Source organism: Osmerus mordax, chromosome 5 (genome assembly GCF_038355195.1).
Source record: "Osmerus mordax isolate fOsmMor3 chromosome 5, fOsmMor3.pri, whole genome shotgun sequence".
NCBI classification, from domain to species: domain Eukaryota; kingdom Metazoa; phylum Chordata; class Actinopteri; order Osmeriformes; family Osmeridae; genus Osmerus; species Osmerus mordax.
The window spans coordinates 435,057-457,884 of record NC_090054.1 but is presented as its reverse complement, the minus strand read 5'-3'; the positions used below and the strand labels follow the sequence as shown (position 1 = coordinate 457,884).

Below are 22,828 nucleotides of genomic sequence, written 5' to 3'. Positions count from 1 at the left end.
TGGTTCACATCTCTCCCTCCTGGTTCACATCTCTCCCTCCTGGTTCACATCTCTCCCTCCTGGTTCACATCTCTCCCTCCTAGTTCACATCTCTCCCTCCTGGTTCACATCTCTCCCTCCTGGTTCACATCTCTCCCTCCTAGTTCACATCTCTCCCTCCTGGTTCACATCTCTCCCTCCTAGTTCACATCTCTCCCTCCTGGTTCACATCTCTCCCTCCTGGTTCACATCTCTCCCTCCTGGTTCACATCTCTCCCTCCTGGTTCACATCTCTCCCTCCTGGTTCACATCTCTCCCTCCTGGTTCACATCTCTCCCTCCTGGTTCACATATCCTCCTAGTTCACATCTCTCCCTCCTGGTTCACATCTCTCCCTCCTAGTTCACATCTCTCCCTCCTGGTTCACATCTCTCCCTCCTGGTTCACATCTCTCCCTCCTGGTTCACATCTCTCCCTCCTGGTTCACATATCCTCCTGGTTCACATCTCTCCCTCCTGGTTCACATCTCTCCCTCCTGGTTCACATATCCTCCTGGTTCACATCTCTCCCTCCTGGTTCACATCTGTCCCTCCTGGTTCACATCTCTCCCTCCTGGTTCACATCTCTCCCTCCTGGTTCACATCTCCTCCTGGTTCACATCTCCTCCTGGTTCACATCAAGCTCTTCTGCCTGTCTGTTGGGGGGCCGCTTGGGAGTGCTGTCTGGGGGTGCTGTCTGGGGGTGCTGTCTGGGGGGGCCGCCTGGGGGAGCCGCCTGGGGGTGCTGTCTGGGGGTGCTGTCTGGGGGAGCCGCCTGGGGGTGCTGTCTGGGGGTGCTGTCTGGGGGTGCTGTCTGGGGGTGTTGTCTTGGGGTGCTGTCTGTCGCTCCCCAGAGCGCCCTCTGCCATCACCCCCCCACACACACACACACACACAGGAGTATGGGTAACACAGTGGGTGTGTTATTATTGCTTAATAAGATTAGGAGAGGGGGGAGGGAGACTGAGTTTATTTACACTGCCAACTAATGGAGAGTAGTGGGGCAGGGATTACCTCTGGGACACGGGGGAGAGAGGGAGGAAGGACGGAAGGAAGGAAGAAGAGAGAGGGAAGGACCGAGGGAGACGGGAGGGATGGAATGAAAAAGAGGGAGGGAGGATTTATAAGAATGTGATTTAGAGATATACTGGACCTTGAAACTGTGGCCTCAGGTGAGGAGAGGAAGTGAGGATAGAGGAGGGGAGGAGGTGAGGATAGAGGAGGGGAGGAGGTGAGGATAGAGGAGGGGAGGAGGTGAGGATAGAGGAGAGGAGGAGGTGAGGATAGAGGAGGGGAGGAGGTGAGGATAGAGGAGGGGAGGAGGTGAGGATAGAGGAGAGGAGGAGGTGAGGATAGAGGAGGGGAGGAGGTGAGGATAGAGGAGGGGAGGAGGTGAGGATAGAGGAGGGGAGGAGGTGAGGATAGAGGAGGGGAGGAGGTGAGGATAGAGGAGGGGAGGAGGGGAGGATAGAGGAGGGGAGGAGGTGAGGATAGAGGAGGGGAGGAGGTGAGGATAGAGGAGAGGATGAGGGAAGAATAGAGGAGGGGAGAAGGTAAGAATAAAGAGGTGCCACCCTCATACACACCACCCCTACCACACACCACCCCTATCACACACCAGTCCTAACACACACCACCCCTATCACACACCAGTCCTAACACACATCAGCCCTACCACACACCACCCCTACCACACACCACCCCTATCACACACCAGTCCTAACACACACCACCCCTATCACACACCACCCCTACCACACACCACCCCTACCACACACCAGTCCTAACACACATCAGCCCTACCACACACCACCCCTACCACACACCACCCCTACCACACACCACCCCTACCACACACCAGTCCTAACACACACCACCCCTACCACACACCACCCCTACCACACACCACCCCTATCACACACCAGTCCGAACACACACCACCCCTACCACACACCACCCCTACCACACACCAACCCTACCACACACCACCCTTACCACACACCACCCGTACCGCACACCAACCCTACCACACACCACCCCTACCACACACCACCCCTATCACACACTAGTCCGAACACACATCAGCCCTACCACATACCACCCCTACCACTCACCACCCTTACCGCACACCAACCCTACCACACACCACCTCTACCACACACCACCCCTATCACACATAGGGAGTCAGATGGCTGAGTGGTTAGGGAATCGGGCTAGTAATCAGAAGGTTGCTAGTTCGATTCCCGGCTATGCCAACCAAATGACGTTGTGTCCTTGGGCTAGGCACTTCACCCTACTTGCCTCGGGGAGAATGTCCCTGTACTTACTGTAAGTCGCTCTGGATAAGAGCGTCTGCTAAATGACTAAATGTAAATCACACACCAGTCCGAACACACATCAGCCCTACCACACACCACCCCTACCATACACCTATCCTACCACACACCACCCCTACCACACACCACCCCTATCACACACCAGTCCAAACACACATCAGCCCTACCACACACCACCCCTACCACACACCTATCCTACCACACACCACCCCTACCACACACCACCCCTACCACACACCACCCCTACCACACACCACCCCTACCACACACTCCCCTTCAGCCACAGAGCCTCTTGATGTACCCCCCCACTCTTCGTCAGCCCTCCTCCTCCTGTTTCCCAGCGTGGGGAGGAAGTGTTTAGATAGGGCAGATGGAGAAGCTCACCACTGTTTAGACAAGCTTCCAAACACACCATCCTCCCTTCCTCCTCTCCTTCCCTCCTCCTTTCCTTTCTTCCTCATCTCTCCTTCCCTTCTCCTCTCATTCCCTCCTCTCCTTCCCTCACCCTTCACCTCTGCGTGTGTGTGTTTGAACTGTGTTTGTTTGTCTGATCTCTCTGTGTGTGTGTGTGTCTGACCTGTGTGTGTGTGTGTGTGTGTATGTGCCTGACCTCTGTGTGTGTGTGTGTGTGTCTTACCTCTGTGTGTGTGTCTGAACTCTGTGTGTGTGTGTGTGTTTGACCTCTGTGTGTGTGTCTGACCTGTGTGTGTGTGTGTGTGTGTCTGACCTCTGTGTGTGTGTGTGTGTCTGACCTCTGTGTGTGTGTTTGTCTGACCTCTGTGTGTATGTCTGACCTCTGTGTGTGTGTGTGTGTGTGTGTGTGTGTGTGTGTGTGTGTCTGACATCTGTGTGTGTGTGTGTGTCTGACCTCTGTGTGTGTGTTTGTCTGACCTCTGTGTGTGTGTTTGTGTGTGTGTGTGTGTCTGACCTCTGTGTGTGTTTGTGTGTGTGTGTGTGTGTGTGTGTGTGTGTCTGACATCTGTGTGTGTCCTCCAGGAGGAGAAGGGAATTTCCTGTGATCTGGTTGAGTTGGATTTTCTCAAATGCAGCGTGGGATTCCCCTTCATGAGAGCACAGACCAAGGTAGCCATGGCAACCCACACATTATTATGGGATGTTAACCTATATTACACCTGTAGCCCAAGGTAGCCACAGCAACCCACACATTATTATGTTCCTCCTCCTTTCTCCTCTTCTCTTCCTCTTTCTTCCTCCCCTCCTCTTCCTTCTCTCTCCTCCTCTCTCTTCCTCTCTCCTCCTCCACTCTACTCCTCTTCTCCTCCTCTCCTCACCTCCTCCTCCCCTCCTCTCCCTGCTCTCTCATTCCCTCCTCCTCTCCCTCTTCTCTCCTCACCTCCTCCTCCCCTCCTCTCCCTGCTCTCTCCTCCCCTCCTCCTCTCCCTGCTCTCTCCTCACCTCCTCCTCCCCTCCTCTCCCTCCTCTCCTCACCTCCTCTCTCCTCCTCACCTCCCCTCCTCTCCCTGCTCTCTTCTCCCATCCTCCTCTCCCTGCTCTCTCCTCACCTCCTCCTCCCCTCCTCTCCCTCCTCTGTCCTCCTCTCCTCACCTCCTCTCCCTCTTCTCTCCTCCTCTCCTCACCTCCTCCTCCCCTCCTCTCCCTGCTCTCCCCTCCTCTCCCTGCTCTCTACTCCTCTCCTCACCTCCTCCTCCCCTCCTATCCCTGCTCTCTCCTCCCCTCCTCCTCTCTCTGCTCTCTACTCCTCTCCTCACCTCTTCCTCCTCTCCCTCCTCTCTTCTCCTCTCCTCACCTCCTCCTCTCCCTGCTCTCTCCTCCCCTCTTCACCTCCTCCTCTCTCTCATCACCTCCTCCTCCCCTCCTCTCCCTGCTCTCTCCTACCTTCCTCCTCTCCCTGCTCTCTCCTCACCTCCTCCTCTCCCTCCTCTCTCCTCATCTCCTCCTCTCTCTCCTCACCTCCTCTCTCCTCCTCACCTCCTCCTCCCCTCCTCTCCCTGCTCTCTTCTCCCCTCCTCCTCTCCCTGCTCTCTCCTCACCTCCTCCTCCCCTCCTCTCCCTCCTCTGTCCTCCTCTCCTCACCTCCTCCTCCCCTCCTCTCCCTCTTCTCTCCTCCTCTCCTCACCTCCTCCTCCCCTCCTCTCCCTGCTCTCTCCTCCCCTCCTCTCCCTGCTCTCTACTCCTCACCTCCTCCTCCCCTCGTCTCCCTGCTTTCTCCTCCCCTCCTCCTCTCCCTGCTCTCTCCTCATCTCCTCACCTCCTCCTCCCATCCTCTCCCTCCTCACCTCCTCCTCCCCTCCTCTCCCTCCTCTCTCTTCACCTCCTCCTCCCTTCCTCATCTCCTCACCTCCTCCTTCCTCCTCTCTCCTCACCTCCTCCTCCCCTCCTCTCCCTCCTTTCTCCTCACCTCCTCCCCTCCTCTCCCTCCTCTCCTCAACTCTTCACCTCCTCATCTCCCTGCTTTCTCCTCACCTCTCTCCTCCTCTCCTCAGTATCATCTTGCAGTGATCTTTGACAGCAGTCGGCTGTCAGGGCAGAATGAAACGCTGCAGTTCATAGTTCAAGCCAAAAGGTAACTTACACCTGTTTATACATGAGGAGAGTGTTCTAGTATGAAAATACTATATATACTGTCAGAACTCTGTTCTTCACACTCATTTCATGTTACTTCGGATAAATGCTGAATACATTTTCTGTGCATGATTCCTGCCTACAGTGCGAACCCAGAACACAAGCTTCAGGACAACACACTGCATTTGTCTGTACCACTGGTACACGAGGTGGACACAACTATCACTGGGTAAGGGAGGTGTGTGTTTACGTGTCTGCATGGGTGCGTGCTTGGGTATGTGGGTGTGTGTCTCGTGTGTGTCTGGTAAAAGGACAAAATGTTAAGGTAGGTGATTGTGTTTGGTTTTCTGTGCCCAGATGTGTTTTGTCTGGAGGGAGGAGAGGAGGAATAAGGATAGGCTGAGGGAGAAATTGCACTCAGGAGATATAGAGGGACGGAGAGATGGATGAAAAGGGAGAGGAGGATGGGGGTTAGGAACACAATTACTGTTGTTAGTTTGGAACTTATCATCTTGAAAGGCAGCTCTTTACCCAAACATGTCAGACATGAATAGAATGAAAAGGAGAGGAGGAAAGGAGAGAAGAGGAGAGGAGAACAGAGGAGAAGAGAAGAGAAGAAAGGAAATGTCAGGAGGAAGGGATAGGGGAGAGGGTTTTTATGTTTTGGAGGGGAGACATGGGAGACCATGCCAGTCTGCCTGTCTGCCTGCCTGCCTGCCTGCCTGCCTGCCTGTCTGTCTGTCTGCAAGCAAGCCTGACTGCCTGTCTGGCTGACCTGTCTGTCTTTTGTGTCTGCCAGGGTGGTGACCCCCAGCTCGTTTGTCTACGGTACGTATGGTAACTCCATCGATGAGTCTCGCTTTATTCAGCTGCAGGACCTGGAGTGCAACTTCCAGCCTCTCAACCTCACCTTCCAGGTACCCACTTACTTACTACAGCCTCTATGATATAGTACATACTATACCTCTCAACCTCACCTTCCAGGTACCCACTTAAATACTACATCCTGTACTTTATACTATACTACATCCTATATACTATAATCTATACCCCTCTTTCCTCCTCTCCCTCCACCTCTCCCTGCCCTTCACCCTCCCTCCACCTCACCCTACCTCTCTCTCCACCTCTCCCTCACGGTCCCTCCACCTGTCCCTCCCTCCACCTGTCCCTCCCTCCACCTCCCCCTCTTTCCACCTCTCCCTCCACCTGTCTCTCCCTCCACCCGTCTCTCCCTCCACCTCACCCTCTTTCCACCTCTCCCTCCCCCTCCCTCCACCTGTCTCTCCCTCCCTCCACCTGTCTCTCCCTCCCCCTCCCTCTCCCTCCCTCCCTCCCTCCACCTGTCTCTCCCTCCCTCCCCCTCCCTCCTTCCACCTTTCTCTCCCTCCCCCTCCCTCCCTCCACCTGTCTCTCCCTCCCCCTCCCTCCCTCCACCTGTCTCTCCCTCCCTCCCTCCCTCCCTCCCTCCACCTGTCTCCCTCCCTCCCTCCACCTGTCTCTCCCTCCCTCCCCCTCCCTCCCTCCACCTGTCTCTCCCTCCCCCTCCCTCCTTCCACCTGTCTCTCCCTCCCCCTCCCTCCACCTGTCTCTCCCCCTCCCTCCCTCCACCTGTCTCTCCCTCCCCCTCCCTCCACCTGTCTCTCCCTCCCCCTCCCTCCTTCCACCTGTCTCTCCCTCCCCCTCCCTCCCTCCACCTGTCTCTCCCTCCCTCCCCCTCCCTCCTTCCACCTGTCTCTCCCTCCCCCTCCCTCCCTCCCTCCACCTGTCTCTCCCTCCCCCTCCCTCCCTCCACCTTTCTCTCCCTCCCTCCCCCTCCCTCCCTCCACCTGTCTCTCCCTCCCTCCCCCTCCCTCCTTCCACCTGTCTCTCCCTCCCCCTCCCTCCCTCCACCTGTCTCTCCCTCCCCCTCCCTCCACCTGTCTCTCCCTCCCCCTCCCTCCCTCCCTCCACCTGTCTCTCCCTCCCCCTCCCTCCCTCCCTCCACCTGTCTCTCACTCCCTCCCCCTCCCTCCCTCCTCCCCCCAGGTGATAAACAGAGGTCCCAGCAGATTACCTGGCTCCATGGTAGACATCAGGATCCCCAGCAGGTTGTCTGGGAGTGGAGCAGAGATGTTCCACATTATTGACACTCAGGTGGGTAGACAGTCCATATACTTTCATCCCTCCATCTATTCATCCCTCTGTCTCTCACAACAGTCCATAGACGTTCATCATCCCTTCATCTATTCATCCCTACATCCATCCATTCATTTTGACTTTTCTCTTTCCGTCCCTCCCTCCCTCCCCAGGTCTGGGGGGCCAAGGCGCAGATAGGAGTTTTGCTTACTCAAAAATGTTCTGAGGGCAGAAAGGAAAATGATTGGTTACAGATTCAACCAATGAAATTGAAGGAGAGGCGTGCTCAAGACTTTTGAATTGTGTAGGGAATCGGACATTAGAATTGTGGAGGAAATCGTCAAGACGTTAGGAATTGTGTTTAAGTGAATATTTTGTTAAAATTCAACAAGCTCTGATGTTTATAAAGATAATTGGCAAACATTAATTCAAAGAACTAATAATCATCTTATCGTATGCATTTTGATTTGACTCCATCAGTCGCACCAAAGCTGCTCATGGTGTAACGTTAAATAGGGTAAAACGTGCTTTTTTTATGTTAACCATTTCATGTTTGTTTTATAAAGCCATTATGCAACGACATAATAGCTTTAGATATCCGTGACATTTCATTAATTCATTCATACATTTATACAACTTATTCATCTTCCGCTCTAGCGCTACAAGATAGCGCTGTGCTATTTTTACTTAACTAGCGCTGCTCTCAGGGCAGGAGTGCACCATAGGTTCAAACTATGCTGCTCTCAGGGCAGGAGTGCACCATAGGTTCGAAACTATGCTGCTCTCAGGGCAGGAGTGCGCCATAGGTTCGAAACTATGCTGCTCTCAGGGCAGGAGTGCGCCATAGGTTCGAACTATGCTGCTCTCAGGGCAGGAGTGCGCCATAGGTTCGAACTATGCTGCTCTCAGGGCAGGAGTGCGCCATAGGTTCGAACTATGCTGCTCTCAGGGCAGGAGTGCGCCATAGGTTCGAACTATGCTGCTCTCAGGGCAGGAGTGCGCCATAGGTTCGAACTATGCTGCTCTCAGGGCAGGAGTGCGCCATAGGTTCGAACTATGCTGCTCTCAGGGCAGGAGTGCACCATAGGTTCAAACTATGCTGCTCTCAGGGCAGGAGTGCGCCATAGGTTCGAAACTATGCTGCTCTCAGGGCAGGAGTGCGCCATAGGTTCGAAACTATGCTGCTCTCAGGGCAGGAGTGCGCCATAGGTTCGAACTATGCTGCTCTCAGGGCAGGAGTGCGCCATAGGTTCGAACTATGCTGCTCTCAGGGCAGGAGTGCGCCATAGGTTCGAACTATGCTGCTCTCAGGGCAGGAGTGCGCCATAGGTTCGAACTATGCTGCTCTCAGGGCAGGAGTGCGCCATAGGTTCGAACTATGCTGCTCTCAGGGCAGGAGTGCGCCATAGGTTCGAACTATGCTGCTCTCAGGGCAGTAGTGCGCCATAGGTTCGAACTATGCTGCTCTCAGGGCAGGAGTGCGCCATAGGTTCGAACTATGCTGCTCTCAGGGCAGGAGTGCGCCATAGGTTCGAACTATGCTGCTCTCAGGGCAGGAGTGCGCCATAGGTTCGAACTATGCTGCTCTCAGGGCAGGAGTGCGCCATAGGTTCGAACTATGCTGCTCTCAGGGCAGGAGTGCACCATAGGTTCAAACTATGCTGCTCTCAGGGCAGGAGTGCACCATAGGTTCGAACTATGCTGCTCTCAGGGCAGGAGTGCACCATAGGTTCGAACTATGCTGCTCTCAGGGCAGGAGTGCACCATAGGTTCGAACTATGCTGCTCTCAGGGCAGGAATGCACCATAGGTTCAAACTATGCTGCTCTCAGGGCAGGAGTGCGCAATAGGTTCATCTTTCGTTCATGTTATGTACAAAGTATTAAGGACATGTATTCTTGTATGTATAACTTGAATTTTGTACCTTAATTTTTTTACATTTTGTTTTTCATTTTGTTTTTGGTAAGACTTCATTTCAAAGGTCCGTCTGTTGACACGCTATAGGTTATCAGTAACTACTCAGTAGCATGTCAACAATGTATCCGTTTACATTCAACAAAACTGTTTCAACAGATATGTAGTTATGCATTCAACTAACTGTCTGTAGATTATCAGGTGCATTTCAAGTGTTAATCTACAAGTTTGACTGAATGTATCTGCTGACTTTCAAAGCTCGTTTTCAAAAGGTCATAAACCAATATTCAACTAACTGTCTGTAGATAGTGTGTTGCATTTTGAGTCCATCTGTTGGCACACTATAAGCTGTAAGTAGCTACTCAGTAGTATATCAACAATGTATCAGTTGACATTCAACAATGTCAACAGACAAGTACAATGCATTCAACTAACTGTCTGTAGACTATCAGGTGCATTTCAAGAGTTTATCTACAGACTTTACAAAATGTCTGCTGACTTTCAAGGTTTTTGAACCAACATTCAACTAATTGTCAGTTAACTGATACGTTTACTATCTGTTGATAATGTATTGATTTTCAACTAAAGATAATGCGCTTCTCTTCTTGATTATTTACAAACTATTAGTAGGCATTTTCCACTAAATGTTTGTAGACGTGTTTTAGGACCATCCAATTAAAGTGAAAAACCTTTGGGTGTAGTAGAATGCATCAACAGAACACATATAAACCATTTGTACATAAAGAGGAAAGTTTTGCTAAACTGATCACTAACACTGGTTAACTAACGTCAATACCAGGCTATGAAGTACAGTAAAACAAACATGAAAGGCAGCAAATGAAAGAAAAAAAGCTATTTTATTCTTACAACTTTTGGTCAGGTGGTCAATACCTGACCTAAAATAAAACATAACAAGCATCAACAAAATATATTTGATCCATATGTGTTCCATTCGACTCAACTCGCCTAGCAAGGGTGGCAGTATGCAGGATACCACTCATTTCACCCGAGAAAAAGAACGGAGGGGGGATACGGAAGGAGAAGATTTATTACACAAAAGTGGTAAATATTTGGCAAATTAGCAGAAAAGGTAATCAAGATAAAAAGCAACAAAAAGCTCATCCCCTTTACTGTAAAATACTAAATTCTTGTAACATGCTTCAAGCTCATGAACAAGCTTAGGGGGTGATGTCGTGTTTCTAACAGTTGATGTTAGCCTCAGCAGTATGTTCTGTTCTTCTGTAAATTGTTACTGAAACTGTACAAAAAAGAAACGTTGCCAGTGTGGTGATTGTATTTATGTTTTATTTTAGGTCAGGTATTGACCACCTGATTTAAAGTTGTAAAAATAAAAGAGCTTTTTTTCTTTCATTTGCTGCCTATCATGTTTGTTGTTGATGCATTCTACTACACCCAAAGGTTTTTCACTTTAATTGGATGGTCCTAAAACACGTCTACAAACATTTAGTGGAGAATGCCTACTAATAGTTTGTAAATAATCAAGAAGAGAAGCGCATTATCTTTAGTTGAGAATCAATACATTATCAACAGATAGTAAACGTATCAGTTAACTGACAATTAGTTGAATGTTGGTTCAAAAACCTTGAAAGTCAGCAGACATTTTGTAAAGTTTGTAGATCAACTCTTGAAATGCATCTGATAGTCTACAGACGTTAGTTGAATGTATGGTACTTGTCTGTTGAAACTGTTGAATGTCAACTGATATATTGGGGGAGTCAGGTGGCTGAGCGGTTAGGGAGTCGGGCTAGTAATCCGAAGGTTGCCAGTTCGATTCCCGGTCATGCCAACTGACGTTGTGTCCTTGGGCAAGGCACTTCACCCTACTTGCCTCGGGGGAATGTCCCTGTACTTACTGTAAGTCGCTCTGGATAAGAGCGTCTGCTAAATGACTAAATGTAAATGTAAATGTAAATATTGTAGACATGATACTGAGTAGCTGCTTACAGCTTATAGTGTGCCAACAGGTGGACTATCAAAATGCAACACACAATCTACAGACAGTTAGTTGAATATTGGTTAATGAGGTACTGTGATGGACCTGGTACTGTGATGGACCTGATACTGTGATAGACCTGAAACTGTGATGGACCTGGTACTGTGATGGACCTGGTACTGTGATGTACCTGATACTGTGATAGACCTGGTACTGTGATGGACCTGGTACTGTGTTAGACCTGGTACTGTGATAGACCTGATACTGTGATGGACCTGGTACTGTGATGGACCTGATACTGTGATAGACCTGAAACTGTGATGGACCTGGTACTGTGATGGACCTGGTGTTGTGATGGACCTGGTACTGTGATAGACCTGGTACTGTGATGGACCTAGTACTGTGATATACCTGATACTGTGATATACCTGGTACTGTGATGTACCTGGTACTGTGATGGACCTGGTGCTGTGATGGACCTGGTACTGTGATAGACCTGGTACTGTGATGGACCTAGTACTGTGATATACCTGATACTGTGATAGACCTGGTACTGTGATGTACCTGGTACTGTGATGGACCTGATACAGTGATAGACCTGATACTGTGATAGACCTGGTACTGTGATGGACCTGGTACTGTGATAGACCTGGTACTTTGATAGACCTGATACTTTGATGAACCTGATACTGTGATGGACCTGATACTGTGATAGACCTGAAACTGTGATGGACCTGGTACTGTGATGGACCTGGTGCTGTGATAGACCTGATACTTTGATGGACCTGATACTGTGATAGACCTGGTACTGTGATAGACCTGGTACTGTGATAGACATGATACTGTGATAGACCTGGTACTGTGATAGACCTGGTACTGTGATAGACCTGGTACTGTGATAGACCTGATACTGTGATAGACCTGGTACTGTGATAGACCTGGTACTGTGATAGACCTGATACTGTGATAGACCTGGTACTGTGATAGACCTGGTACTGTGATAGACCTGGTACTTTGATGGACCTAGTACTGTGATATACCTGATACTGTGATAGACCTGATACTGTGATAGACCTGGTACTGTGATAGACCTGGTACTGTGATAGACCTGATACTGTGATAGACCTGGTACTGTGATAGACCTGGTACTGTGATAGACCTGATACTGTGATAGACCTGGTACTGTGATAGACCTGGTACTGTGATAGACCTGGTACTTTGATGGACCTAGTACTGTGATAGACCTGGTACTTTGATGGACCTGATACTGTGATGAACCTGATACTGTGATGAACCTGATACTGTGATAGACCTGATACTGTGATAGACCTGGTACTGTGATAGACCTGGTACTGTGATAGACCTGATACTGTGATAGACCTGGTACTGTGATAGACCTGGTACTGTGATAGACCTGGTACTTTGATGGACCTAGTACTGTGATATACCTGATACTGTGATAGACCTGGTACTGTGATGTACCTGGTACTGTGATAGACCTGATACTGTGATAGACCTGGTACTGTGATAGACCTGGTACTGTGATGGACCTAGTACTGTGATATACCTGATACTGTGATAGACCTGGTACTTTGATGGACCTGGTACTGTGATGGACCTGATACTGTGATGAACCTGATACTGTGATGAACCTGATACTGTGATAGACCTGATACTGTGATAGACCTGGTACTGTGATAGACCTGGTACTGTGATAGACCTGAAACTGTGATGGACCTGATACTGTGATGGACCTGGTACTGTGATAGACCTGGTACTGTGATAGACCTGATACTGTGATGGACCTGATACTGTGATAGACCTGATACTGTGATAGACCTGGTACTGTGATGGACCTGGTACTGTGATAGACCTGATACTGTGATGGACCTGATACTGTGATAGACCTGATACTGTGATAGACCTGGTACTGTGATAGACCTGGTACTGTGATGGACCTAGTACTGTGATAGACCCTGGGAAACTGACTTTATCTCCTTCTCTGTTGCTTTCTATCCTTCATTCCCTCTTTCATCGTTCTTTCCATTTTCCGCCTTTTACTTCCCTCCTCTCCTTTCCTCTATTCCTCCCCTCCCTGCTCTCCAGGTGTCTGATGGGAGAGGTAACTGTTCTGTGCACAGGAACCCTAACCCATGCTTCCTGCCCAGAGACAGAGAGAGTGTTTTCCACACCATTTTCTCCTTCTTCACCAAGTCTGGACGCAGGGTCCTGGTGAATACACACACACATGCTCTAACATATAGACATTGTTTACCCCTCCTTTTGCTCAGTCTCCCCCTCTTAACTCCCTTTCCCTCCCTCCTTGCCTCCCTCCCTCCCCCTTTCCCTCCCTGGCTGTCCTCTCACCTCCCCCACCTCCCCTGCACCACCCCTCCCTCCGCTCCCTCCTTTCCCTTGCCTCCTCACCTCCCCCTCCACTCCCCTACCCACTCCTCTTCATCCATCCATCCATCCCCACCCACTCCCCTCCCTCCTTCCCATCCATACCCCACCCCCTCCCTTCCCTCATTCCCCCCAGGACTGTGATCGTCCAGGCAGGGCCTGTCTGACGATATCCTGTCGTCTGGGCTCCCAGGCCAAGGAGGAGGCGCTGAGTGTGGACATGAAGATGCTGCTAAACGTGGAGATTCTGAAGAGGGTGAGCTCTATCACTCTGACAAACCTCTAGGATGATCTATAATACAGTTGTTCCTTTATACTGAGACATTGCTTTGTCCTCTACACACTCATAAGGGAATGCATGGAACATTTACATTACATTTTACATTTAGTCATTTAGCAGACGCTCTTATCCAGAGCGACTTACAGTAAGTACAGGGACATACCCCCCGAGGCAAGTAGGGTGAAGTGCCTTGCCCAAGGACACAACGTCATTTTGCATGGCCGGGAATCGAACTGGCAACCTTCTGATTACTAGCCCGCTTCCCTAACCGCTCAGCCACCTGACTCCCATAACATGAGTTAGAGAATATGGGTGAACAAGCTCCTATCAGGTGTGTAGAGTAGTCCTCTCCTAACACTATCAGGTGAATATTGTGAATGATTATGTTTTCACTCTGTCAGTTCTTTACTGCCCTTAAACAAGGAACTATAATAAAGCTGATAAACTAGTTCAGCCAATTAAATATACAGTCTGAAGTCAGTGCCACCCCCACCCAGTGTTTGTATCAATGCATCGAGACAATAGATACACCTTGAGAGATGATTTGGCCTGCAATACATTTGAGGTAACTGAACTATCTAGACTGATATTGCTTAGAAAAGAGAATGTTTCCATGTGTATATATCCTCCATGTGATTAATTCAAAGTGCCAGTCACCAGTTTAAGGTGTCTTTGGAAATATTGGGATCTAGCCACCCTCATTATATGATTTTGGAGCTACTGAACTGGTATTGAAAAAGGTGTCCTAGTTGTGATGTGCATGCAGTTAACAGCTGTTTCCTCCTCGTCAAACCTATCAGCTATCACCTCAACTCAAAACATTTCTGTCATTATCTTTTACTCACTGTGCCTGTGGTCTATCAACACGGGTGGGATTACTGTGGTGTAAGCATGTGGGGGGTCTCCCTTTCTCATGAAGATGATTGAAAGCAGAGACTAAGACAGCTTGTTGATGGCCAAAAGACGGGCAGTTCTGGAACTGCCCGTCTGGAATGACGTGCTTCTCTCTACAGGACTAGCTAACTAGCAGGTATATGACGTGGTTCTTTCTACAGGACTAGCTAGCTAGCAGGTGTATGACGTGCTTCTCTCTACAGGACTAGCTAGCTAGCATGTATATGATGTGCTTCTCTCTACAGGACTAGCTAGCTAGCAGGTATATGATGTGCTTCTCTCTACAGGACAGCTCCTCTGTGGTCCAATTTGTGACTAGGGGGAGCGTACGTGTGGACGACAGTGCTGTTGCAACGGAGATTACCAATGGCCTATCAGAAGACGTATCTGTAAGTATGCAAAACTGTCATCAGATAAACAGCCACTCATATTGTGGTATCTGTGCGTAGGATTGACATGATGAAGCAGTGAAACCTTCTTAGACCGTTTTGATGATGTCCTGTGAGGTGTATTTTTAACCCAGCAAGCAGCTGAGGGCTACGGGTTTTTGCTGAAAGTAGGCTGGTGAGTTGGAGGCAGAGAGTTGGGGATAGGGTTGTATTCAGGGTTAGGGTTTGAGAGATGGTTGGGGTGAGGTGATGGAGAAGGATAGGTATAGGGTGAGGATTATGGTTGGTGTGAGATTGACGATTGGGATGAGAGTAGGGGTGAGGGTGAGGGTGATGTAAGGTTGGGTGAAGGTTTGGATGAGGTGAGGGTTGGGATGAGGTGAGGCTGAGGGTTGGGTGAGGTGAGGGAGAGGTGTGAGGTGAGGGTTCAGTGAGGTGTGCGGGTGAGAGTTGGGATGAGGTGATGTGAGGGTTTGATGAGGTGAGGGTTGGGATGATGTGAGGGTTGGGATGAGGTGAGGATTAGGGTGATGGTTGGGATGAGGTGAGGGTTGGGGAGTTGAGGTATGAAGTGAGGGTTGGTGTTTAAGAACCTAATAATTTAAAGATAGTAAATAAAAGAAGCAATAAACAACAGCAGCAAGCTCTTTGATATTTCTTTAAATGGCTCTCAAGGCAAAAATATGTTCACATTAATCCTCATTTGCGATTTTTTGGTGGCCAAGAAGCAAAAAAATGTATTTACAAACTTGGTATCTCGACACGGAAGCCTCTTTTCGAAAACGTTTGCCCGGTACATCCAATCTAAATGTGCCGTTAAGCCAGCAAACAGGAAGTTGGGTCGTATCTCAGCAAATCTTTGATGGATTCACACCAAACTTGCTACGTGTACTCGGAAACCTTTTCTGAGGATGTCGAAAATGTTTTCTGCGTCATTTGACTGCTTTGCCACTTCATTGCTGCCAAACTTGGTATGTTGACTCGGAACCCTCTTCTGAGAATGTCCAAACTATTTTGTGTCATGCTACCACTGGGAGTGGCCACAGGAAGCAAAAATGTGTTATTGCCAATAACCTTTGAAGTGTTTGCCTTTACTTAGAGATTCCGTTGTCTCGTGATATCTTGGGAGATCCCGTGTGTGACAGATCGTAATGCGTGACACCAGCCGAATTGATGCGGCCGCCATTTTGAATGACTTTTTTTTTTCTCTCTATTCCTCCTACAAAGTGTGTCCAATCTTCACCAAATTTGGCAGAGATTATCTTCAGATCAAGCCTTACAAAAGCTACAGGGCTCGACAGTAACGATGGCCCGGGGCCAGTAAAAAGTTACGTCGGGACAGTTAAACTAGCAACTCACTGGCCCGATCGGGCCACTGCAAATTATTGATTGATTTTTTTTTTTGCATTGTTAAAGTTAACATCCTTCATATGTTTTGCTATCTGCTAAATTAATAAATAACTTTGCAGCTTGTGGGGCGCACAGTTCCAAATCAAGAGTTGAGTAGTGAGTGACGAGTGGTTGTCAAATTTTAATTCTCTAATATCGATACATTTTCTAACAACTGGCGCGAGACAATAAAGTGAAGATGGCAGCAAAGAAGAGCTACGAGCTCAAACAAAAGCAACTTTTTTCTTTTTACACAGGCACCGACAATTTTCTAAAACAATCCCTGACCAGCCATGCTAGCAGACAGCACCTGGTTTGCGTGACAGCTAAGCGGATGGTTGACAATCCATCTTCCAGGCCGTTGACCATGCTAGTCGGGAATTTAAATGCAGATGCCCATCGTGATATTGCACGACTTATAACAAAGGCTTATCACGTAATTAAGACGGGCCAGCCTTTTGCCTCGTTCCCCCGGGCTATTGAACTTCAGCAGAAGAATGGTGTCGACTTAGTATCGACACCATTCTAGTGATGGGTACTTAGTATCATACTGATGAAATGCTATGGAAGATTTTATATATTAGCATTGAGGGACCAGAGGTTTCAGTTTCAGCCAGAGTTGTGCAGAGATGGCTGTCAGCAGGGAAGAGAGCACGTCATGTTTGAGGTTAAAAGTCAATAGTTTTGATGACTATTAACTTTTTATTTTTTATCACTAGAAATGTGATTTCATTTTTGTTCTTTTTTTATCCAGAATGTGTTTAATAAATGGTTAAACATGCTAACAGAATAACATAACTTAGAAGTCTTTGGTTTTGTTGTAACAATGATAAATTACAGCTTTTACATTACATTTAGTCATTTAGCAGACGCTCTTATCCAGAGTGACTTACAGTAAGTACAGGGACATTCCCCCGAGGCAAGTAGGGTGAAGTGCCTTGCCCAAGGACACAACGTCATTTGGCACGGCCGGGAATCGAACTGGCAACCTTCTGATTAAAAGCCCGCTTCCTTAACCGCTCAGCCACCTGACTCCCTGAGCTTTTGGAGGGGGGGCCAGTAAAAATGGTCTTGGGGCCAGTAAGTTTCAAACCCACTAAATGTTAATGTTGAGCCCTGAGCTATCACACATTTTTTTGATTTTGGAATCCGTTTGCCCGGTACAGCCAATAAAAATGTGCAGCTAAGCCACCAAACAGCACGTTGGGTCGTATCTCTGCAAATCTTTGATAAACTTACACCAAACTAGCTGCGTGTACTGTACTCGGAACCCTCTTCTGAGGATGTCTAAAATGTTTTCCCTGACATTTGACCTGCTTGGCCACCTCATTGTGCTAAATTATTATTTTATTTTTTTACATTGATGTAACTACATACACATGTCGGTGTGCTATATTATAAATCAAAGCGTTTATCTAACTAATAATGACAGGAATCTGTGTGTGTGTGTGTGTGTGTGTGTGTGTGAGTGTGTGTATACAAATTAGAATGGGTTTAGTTTCCCACGATCAGAGAAAGAACCTGGCACTCTGAAAAGTTCATATCAAACAGTCAGGTGGCTGAGTGGTGAGGGAATCGGGCTAGTAATCCCAAGGTTGCCAGTTCGATTCCCTGCCGGGTAACGTCGTAGAATAATCTTCAAAGGGGGTTCTTTATTAATGAATGAATGCAGAGTAGGCTACATGCCTGAAAATATCACGAGAAGGGAAAAACTTAAAATGACGTTTAAGTCATAGAGATTAGGTCCATTTTTACACCGGTCTGCCAAATTTATTCGTTTTGATTCAACGATGAGGATGCCTCTTGCAGGGGAAATGAGAAGACATCTATTTCATTCTACACTTCAGTCGTATTTTCAGTTGTAAATGAGCAGCAAAAAAAAATTCCGTTAAATCTATTTAATCTTTATAAATAATAAGTATGCATTTTCATATAAAATATACATAAATCAGTTATCAAAATGTCATTCAAAAACGGACCCCTGTGCAACCGACGCAAGCAAGCACACCCTACAATTTCCCCAGAAATTGTACCCTCTCTAGTTCCATAAATCTGCTGTGTGTGCCACCAATTTTATCACGGGCACTATGCACTATCCATAGTTCAAGTAATCTGTATTTGTTTGTTTCACTGACATCTTAATCACAGGCACTATGCACTAGTTTACTACAAATTACCCAAAATTGCGTTCTGTCTCTCTGTATTAAACATTAATTATTCAAATTGCCAGCCAAGAACTTCCTGGAACTATCTAGAGTCTACGTAAAGCCCTCAAGTCTCCACCTCCCAGCTCCACGGGACGGGGCAAATTTGTGTCAATGCCCAGTTTCTTTTTCAGCACACAGAAGCTGGAGAGGGGAGAGAGAAAGGGGAGGAGGGGAGAGGAGAGTGGGGAGGGGGGGGGAGAGGGGAAGGGGGTGGGAGGGGAGGGCAGAGGAGAAAGGAGAAAAGAGGGGGAAGAAGAGAGATGTGCTAGCCCTATCCCTCCTGTTATGACAACAAGCCCACTGTAATGCAGAGATGAGAGGAGGATGAGCGGTGGATGAGTTACTGCCTCACAGCAGAGGCCGAGGGGCCAACATGTCTAAGGTTTAGTGTCCGTGTCTAACACCGGCAGCTTGGCAGGACTTCAGAACAACCAGACAGATCACAGAACACGCAAGCACTCTGGAATCCAGAACAATTCAAAGATTCCACGGATTGGGGGAAAGAAACATTCAGGAGAAAGGTTCTGGGACGGTTCTCCATGTTAATGAAAGGCTGAGATGGTTTCACTCTGGGTTCAAAGCAAGGATATGGTTAAACTCTTACAGTTAAATTGATTATATTTAAGTTAAATTCTTCTTCTTCCATTTCAGGTGGAAGGGAGGTGGGAGGGTCCATACCTAGAGCAGGTGGAAGGGAGGTGGGAGGGTCCATACCTAGAGCAGGTGGAAGGGAGGTGGGAGGGTCCATACCTAGAGCAGGTGGAAGGGAGGTGGGAAGGCTCATACCTAGAGCAGGTGGAAGGGAGGTGGGAGGGTCCATACCTCTTCCCTCCACGCTGCACATGTGGGGATGTGTGTGTTCAGCACCAGAGATAGATCGTCCCGCAGTGCAGACCTGTCATGGGAAACTGACTAAATAACAAATATTTACTTTAGAAATATGACTATTTATAGGACACTGCTTGATGGGGGTTTGTCATGTGTATTTAACAAAGCTGATAAAATATTGCGTGTTCATAAATAATCTTTATCATCAACAATGTCAACAGGCCTTCCATGTTAGTTTGTATCACAGAAAGTCTGATGTGAGAAACACATCACCAGGGTCAGACTTAAAAACATAGTTATAATTTTATGTACTTCTTCAGTTATATGTATGTATATGAGTGTGTGTAACCATAGTGTGTGTGTGTGCGCGTGGTAACTGTGTTGCGTGTGTGTGTGTGTGTGTGTGTGTGTAGTAACCGTGGTGTGTGTGTGTGTGTAGTAACCATGTTGTGTGTGTGTGTAGTAACTGTGGTGTGTGTGTGTTTAGTAACCATGGTGTGTGTGTGTGTGTAGTAACCGTGGTGGGTGTGTAGTAGTCGTGGTGCGTGTGTGTGTGGGTGTAGTAACCGTGGTGTTTGTGTTACAGCTAGTGTTTGAGGCGCTACACAGCCAGGAGCCGCGAGGCTATGTGGTGGGCTGGATCATAGCCATCAGCCTGCTGATCGGGATCCTGCTCTTCCTGCTGCTCGCTGTGCTCCTCTGGAAGGTAATACACACACCACAACTACACACCACACTTCTTCTATTCCATGTCTTTCTGTCTCCCTCTATCTCCATCAATCTAATCCTAACCATCCCTTTATCTCCTTTATCTCATCTATCTCTCTTTATCTCCTCTATCTCCCTTTATCTCATCTATCTCCCTTTATCTCATCTATCTCCCTTTATCTCATCTATCTCCCTTTATCTCCTCTATCCCTTTATCTCCTCTATCTCCCCTTATCTCCTCTATCTTCTCTATCTCCCTTTATCTCATTTATCTCCCTTTATCTCTTCTATCTCCCTTTATCTCATCTATCTCCATTTATCTCATCTATGTCCCTCTCTCTCCCCTGTACCTGCCCCTCTCTCTCCCCTGTACCTGCCCCTCTCTCCCCCCGGTACATGCCCTTCTCTCACCCCTGTACCTGCCCCTCTCTCCCCCCGGTACCTGCCCCTCTCTCACCCCTGTTCCTGTCCCTCTCTCTCCCCTGTACCTGCCCCTCTCTCTCCCCTGTACCTGCCCCTCTCTCACCCCTGTACCTGCCCCTCTCTCTCCCCTGTACCTGCCCCTCTCTCCCCTGTACATCACCTTAAACCTCTAACCTCACCCTCTCTTCCTGTCTCTCACCCATATCTACCCCTCTTTCACCCGTACCTCACCCTTTCCCTTTTTCTCTCTCCCCTGTACCTCACCTTCAACCTCTCTCTCCCTCTCATCTCACTCATCTCTTTCCCCATCGTAAACACAAACATCTCGCTCTCCCTCTCTCTCTCTCCTTCTCCCCTTTTCTCCCTGGCACCCTCTGTTTCTCCCTCTCTCACTTACTCACACTCTCCCCCTTCTGTCCCCCTTCCTCTCCTCCTCTCTCTCCCTTTCCAGATGGGTTTCTTCCGTCGCCGTTACCGGGAAATCCTGGAGGCGGAGAAGAACAGGAAGGACAGCGACGAGAGCTGGGACTGGGTGGAGAAGAGTCACTGAGAGGCGTGGTGAGGGGCCCCAGTGAGCCAATGAGGGCAGAGACATGGTGACATAGGACCCATCGCCAGCCCCTTAAGCACAAGCCCCGCCCTCCTGTCTTCCATATTTGGAAGAGAAGAATATTCTCCTGATTTTTCGGAGACTTGACTGACATTTACGTTTGTGTGTGTAGAGATACAGGAAGTTTCATCCTAAGGCCTAGCGGGCGTGGCTCCTCAGGGGGGTGTGACTCCCCAGAGATTCGCTATGGAACTCTGTTGAACCCTGTGAAGATAAACATGGAAAACCCTAACCCATTGCCAGCTAACCAGCCAGCTAACCATCCTGGCGACCAGCCAGCAAGCTAACTAGCCAGGCAACCAACTAGCTAACCAGGTAGCTAGCCAACCAGCTATCCAGCGAACTAGCCAGCCAGCTAGCCAACAAGGTAGTCAGCCAGGCAGCCAACTAGCCAACCAGGTAGCTAACCAGCCTGCCGGGTAGCTAACTAGCCAGCCAACCAGCTATCCAACCAGCTTGCCGACCAGGTAGTAAGCCAGGCAGCCAACTAACCAACCAGGTAGCTAACCAGCCAGGTAGCTAGTCAACCTGGTTGCTAGTCAGCCTGCCAGGTAAATAGCCAGGTATGCAGTTGTTTCAGCAGACTGCCCTGTCTGTGGGGTTCATTGATACTAGACATCACACCCTCAGGTCTCTTGGTCATAGCACACTTTATTTTTATACCTGCAGTCTAAAGCCACATTGTACTATGTGGCTTCAGAAGAAACTGCGGGGTGGGTGAGGCCAACATATCATATATTTTTATAAAAGCACTGAAGTCAGATAAGAGCTCATGCCTTTTTTTTTTTTAGCTTGTCAGCGCCAAAAATATGTAATGTGCAGTGTTTTTGATTGAGTTTATGTGTTCAGATTTGTAAATTGAAAGATTGTATCTGGATCTCTGTTTCCTTCCCTTCGGTATGTCTCAGTCCCAGTGCCCAGAGATGGTTCTAGTCCCAATCCCAGAGTTAGTCCTAGTCCCAGTTCTAGTTCTAGTCCCAATCTCAGAGCTAGTCCCAGTCCTAGAGATGGTCCCAGTCCTAGTCCCAATCCCAGAGCAGGTTCTAGTCCTAGAGATGGTCCCAGTCCTCGTCCCAATCCCAGAGCTAGTTCTAGTCCTAGAGATGGTCCCAGTCCTCGTCCCAATCCCAGAGCTAGTTCTAGCCCCGGTTCCAAAACTAGTCCCAGACCCAGTCCTAAATATCCTTCACCTTTGACATGATCAAGGTGGCACACATGCTTGAGTCTGGTTATGCTGGGTTAGAGTCTGATCATGGGTGAACCCTAGCCCTTTCATGTTGACCAGAGACACACGACTGGAAACAGCATTCAATCACATCCGTTCTTATAAACTCCCTCTCTGAGGTAGACCTCCACACCAAACAGCTTACAGAGCTAAATTGGTGGAGGACCGAGCTAGATAGGTGGAGGACAGAGGAAGGTGGGTGGAGGGCAGGAGTGGGAAGGAAGAAAAGGGGATCTTGAAAGAGAGAGAGAGTGAGAGAGAGGAAAGGGGGACGTGAAAGAGAGAGAGGAAAGGGGGATGTGTGAGAGAGAGACAGACTGAGAGAGAGGAAAGGGGAGGGAGAGAGAGAGAGAAGAAAGGGGGATGTGAGAAAGAGTGAAAGGGGGAACATGCCCCATCGGCATGCTTCTGGGACCGGCTGCTTAAGTCAACATATTGGAATGTTGAAAGTTGAAAATTTGCCTTCGTTAGAGAACATTCTGCTCTGGAATACACAACCCCCCTGCCCCCTCCCCATTCACTCTCTCCCTCCTCCCTACAATACACGCATCCATAATCCTTGGCTTCCCCCTCCTCTCCCCCTCCCTTCTCTCC

The 22,828-nt window shown here is 48.7% G+C and overlaps 1 protein-coding gene across 1 annotated transcript in view; it reads left to right on the top strand.

Moving 5' to 3' along the window:
• itga9 (integrin, alpha 9) overlaps positions 1-21,134 on the top strand; it is a 100,321-nt gene extending 79,187 nt beyond the window's left edge. The window contains exons 19-28 of the mRNA XM_067235957.1: positions 3,349-3,435; positions 4,818-4,897; positions 5,042-5,125; positions 5,696-5,813; positions 6,922-7,029; positions 12,985-13,110; positions 13,418-13,537; positions 14,743-14,844; positions 19,855-19,974; positions 20,851-21,134. Of these exons, the coding sequence (XP_067092058.1) occupies positions 3,349-3,435; positions 4,818-4,897; positions 5,042-5,125; positions 5,696-5,813; positions 6,922-7,029; positions 12,985-13,110; positions 13,418-13,537; positions 14,743-14,844; positions 19,855-19,974; positions 20,851-20,949 (1,044 nt within the window). The 3' untranslated portion in view covers positions 20,950-21,134. The remainder of the gene's footprint in view (positions 1-3,348; positions 3,436-4,817; positions 4,898-5,041; positions 5,126-5,695; positions 5,814-6,921; positions 7,030-12,984; positions 13,111-13,417; positions 13,538-14,742; positions 14,845-19,854; positions 19,975-20,850) is intronic.
• Positions 21,135-22,828: the final 1,694 nt, after the last annotated feature.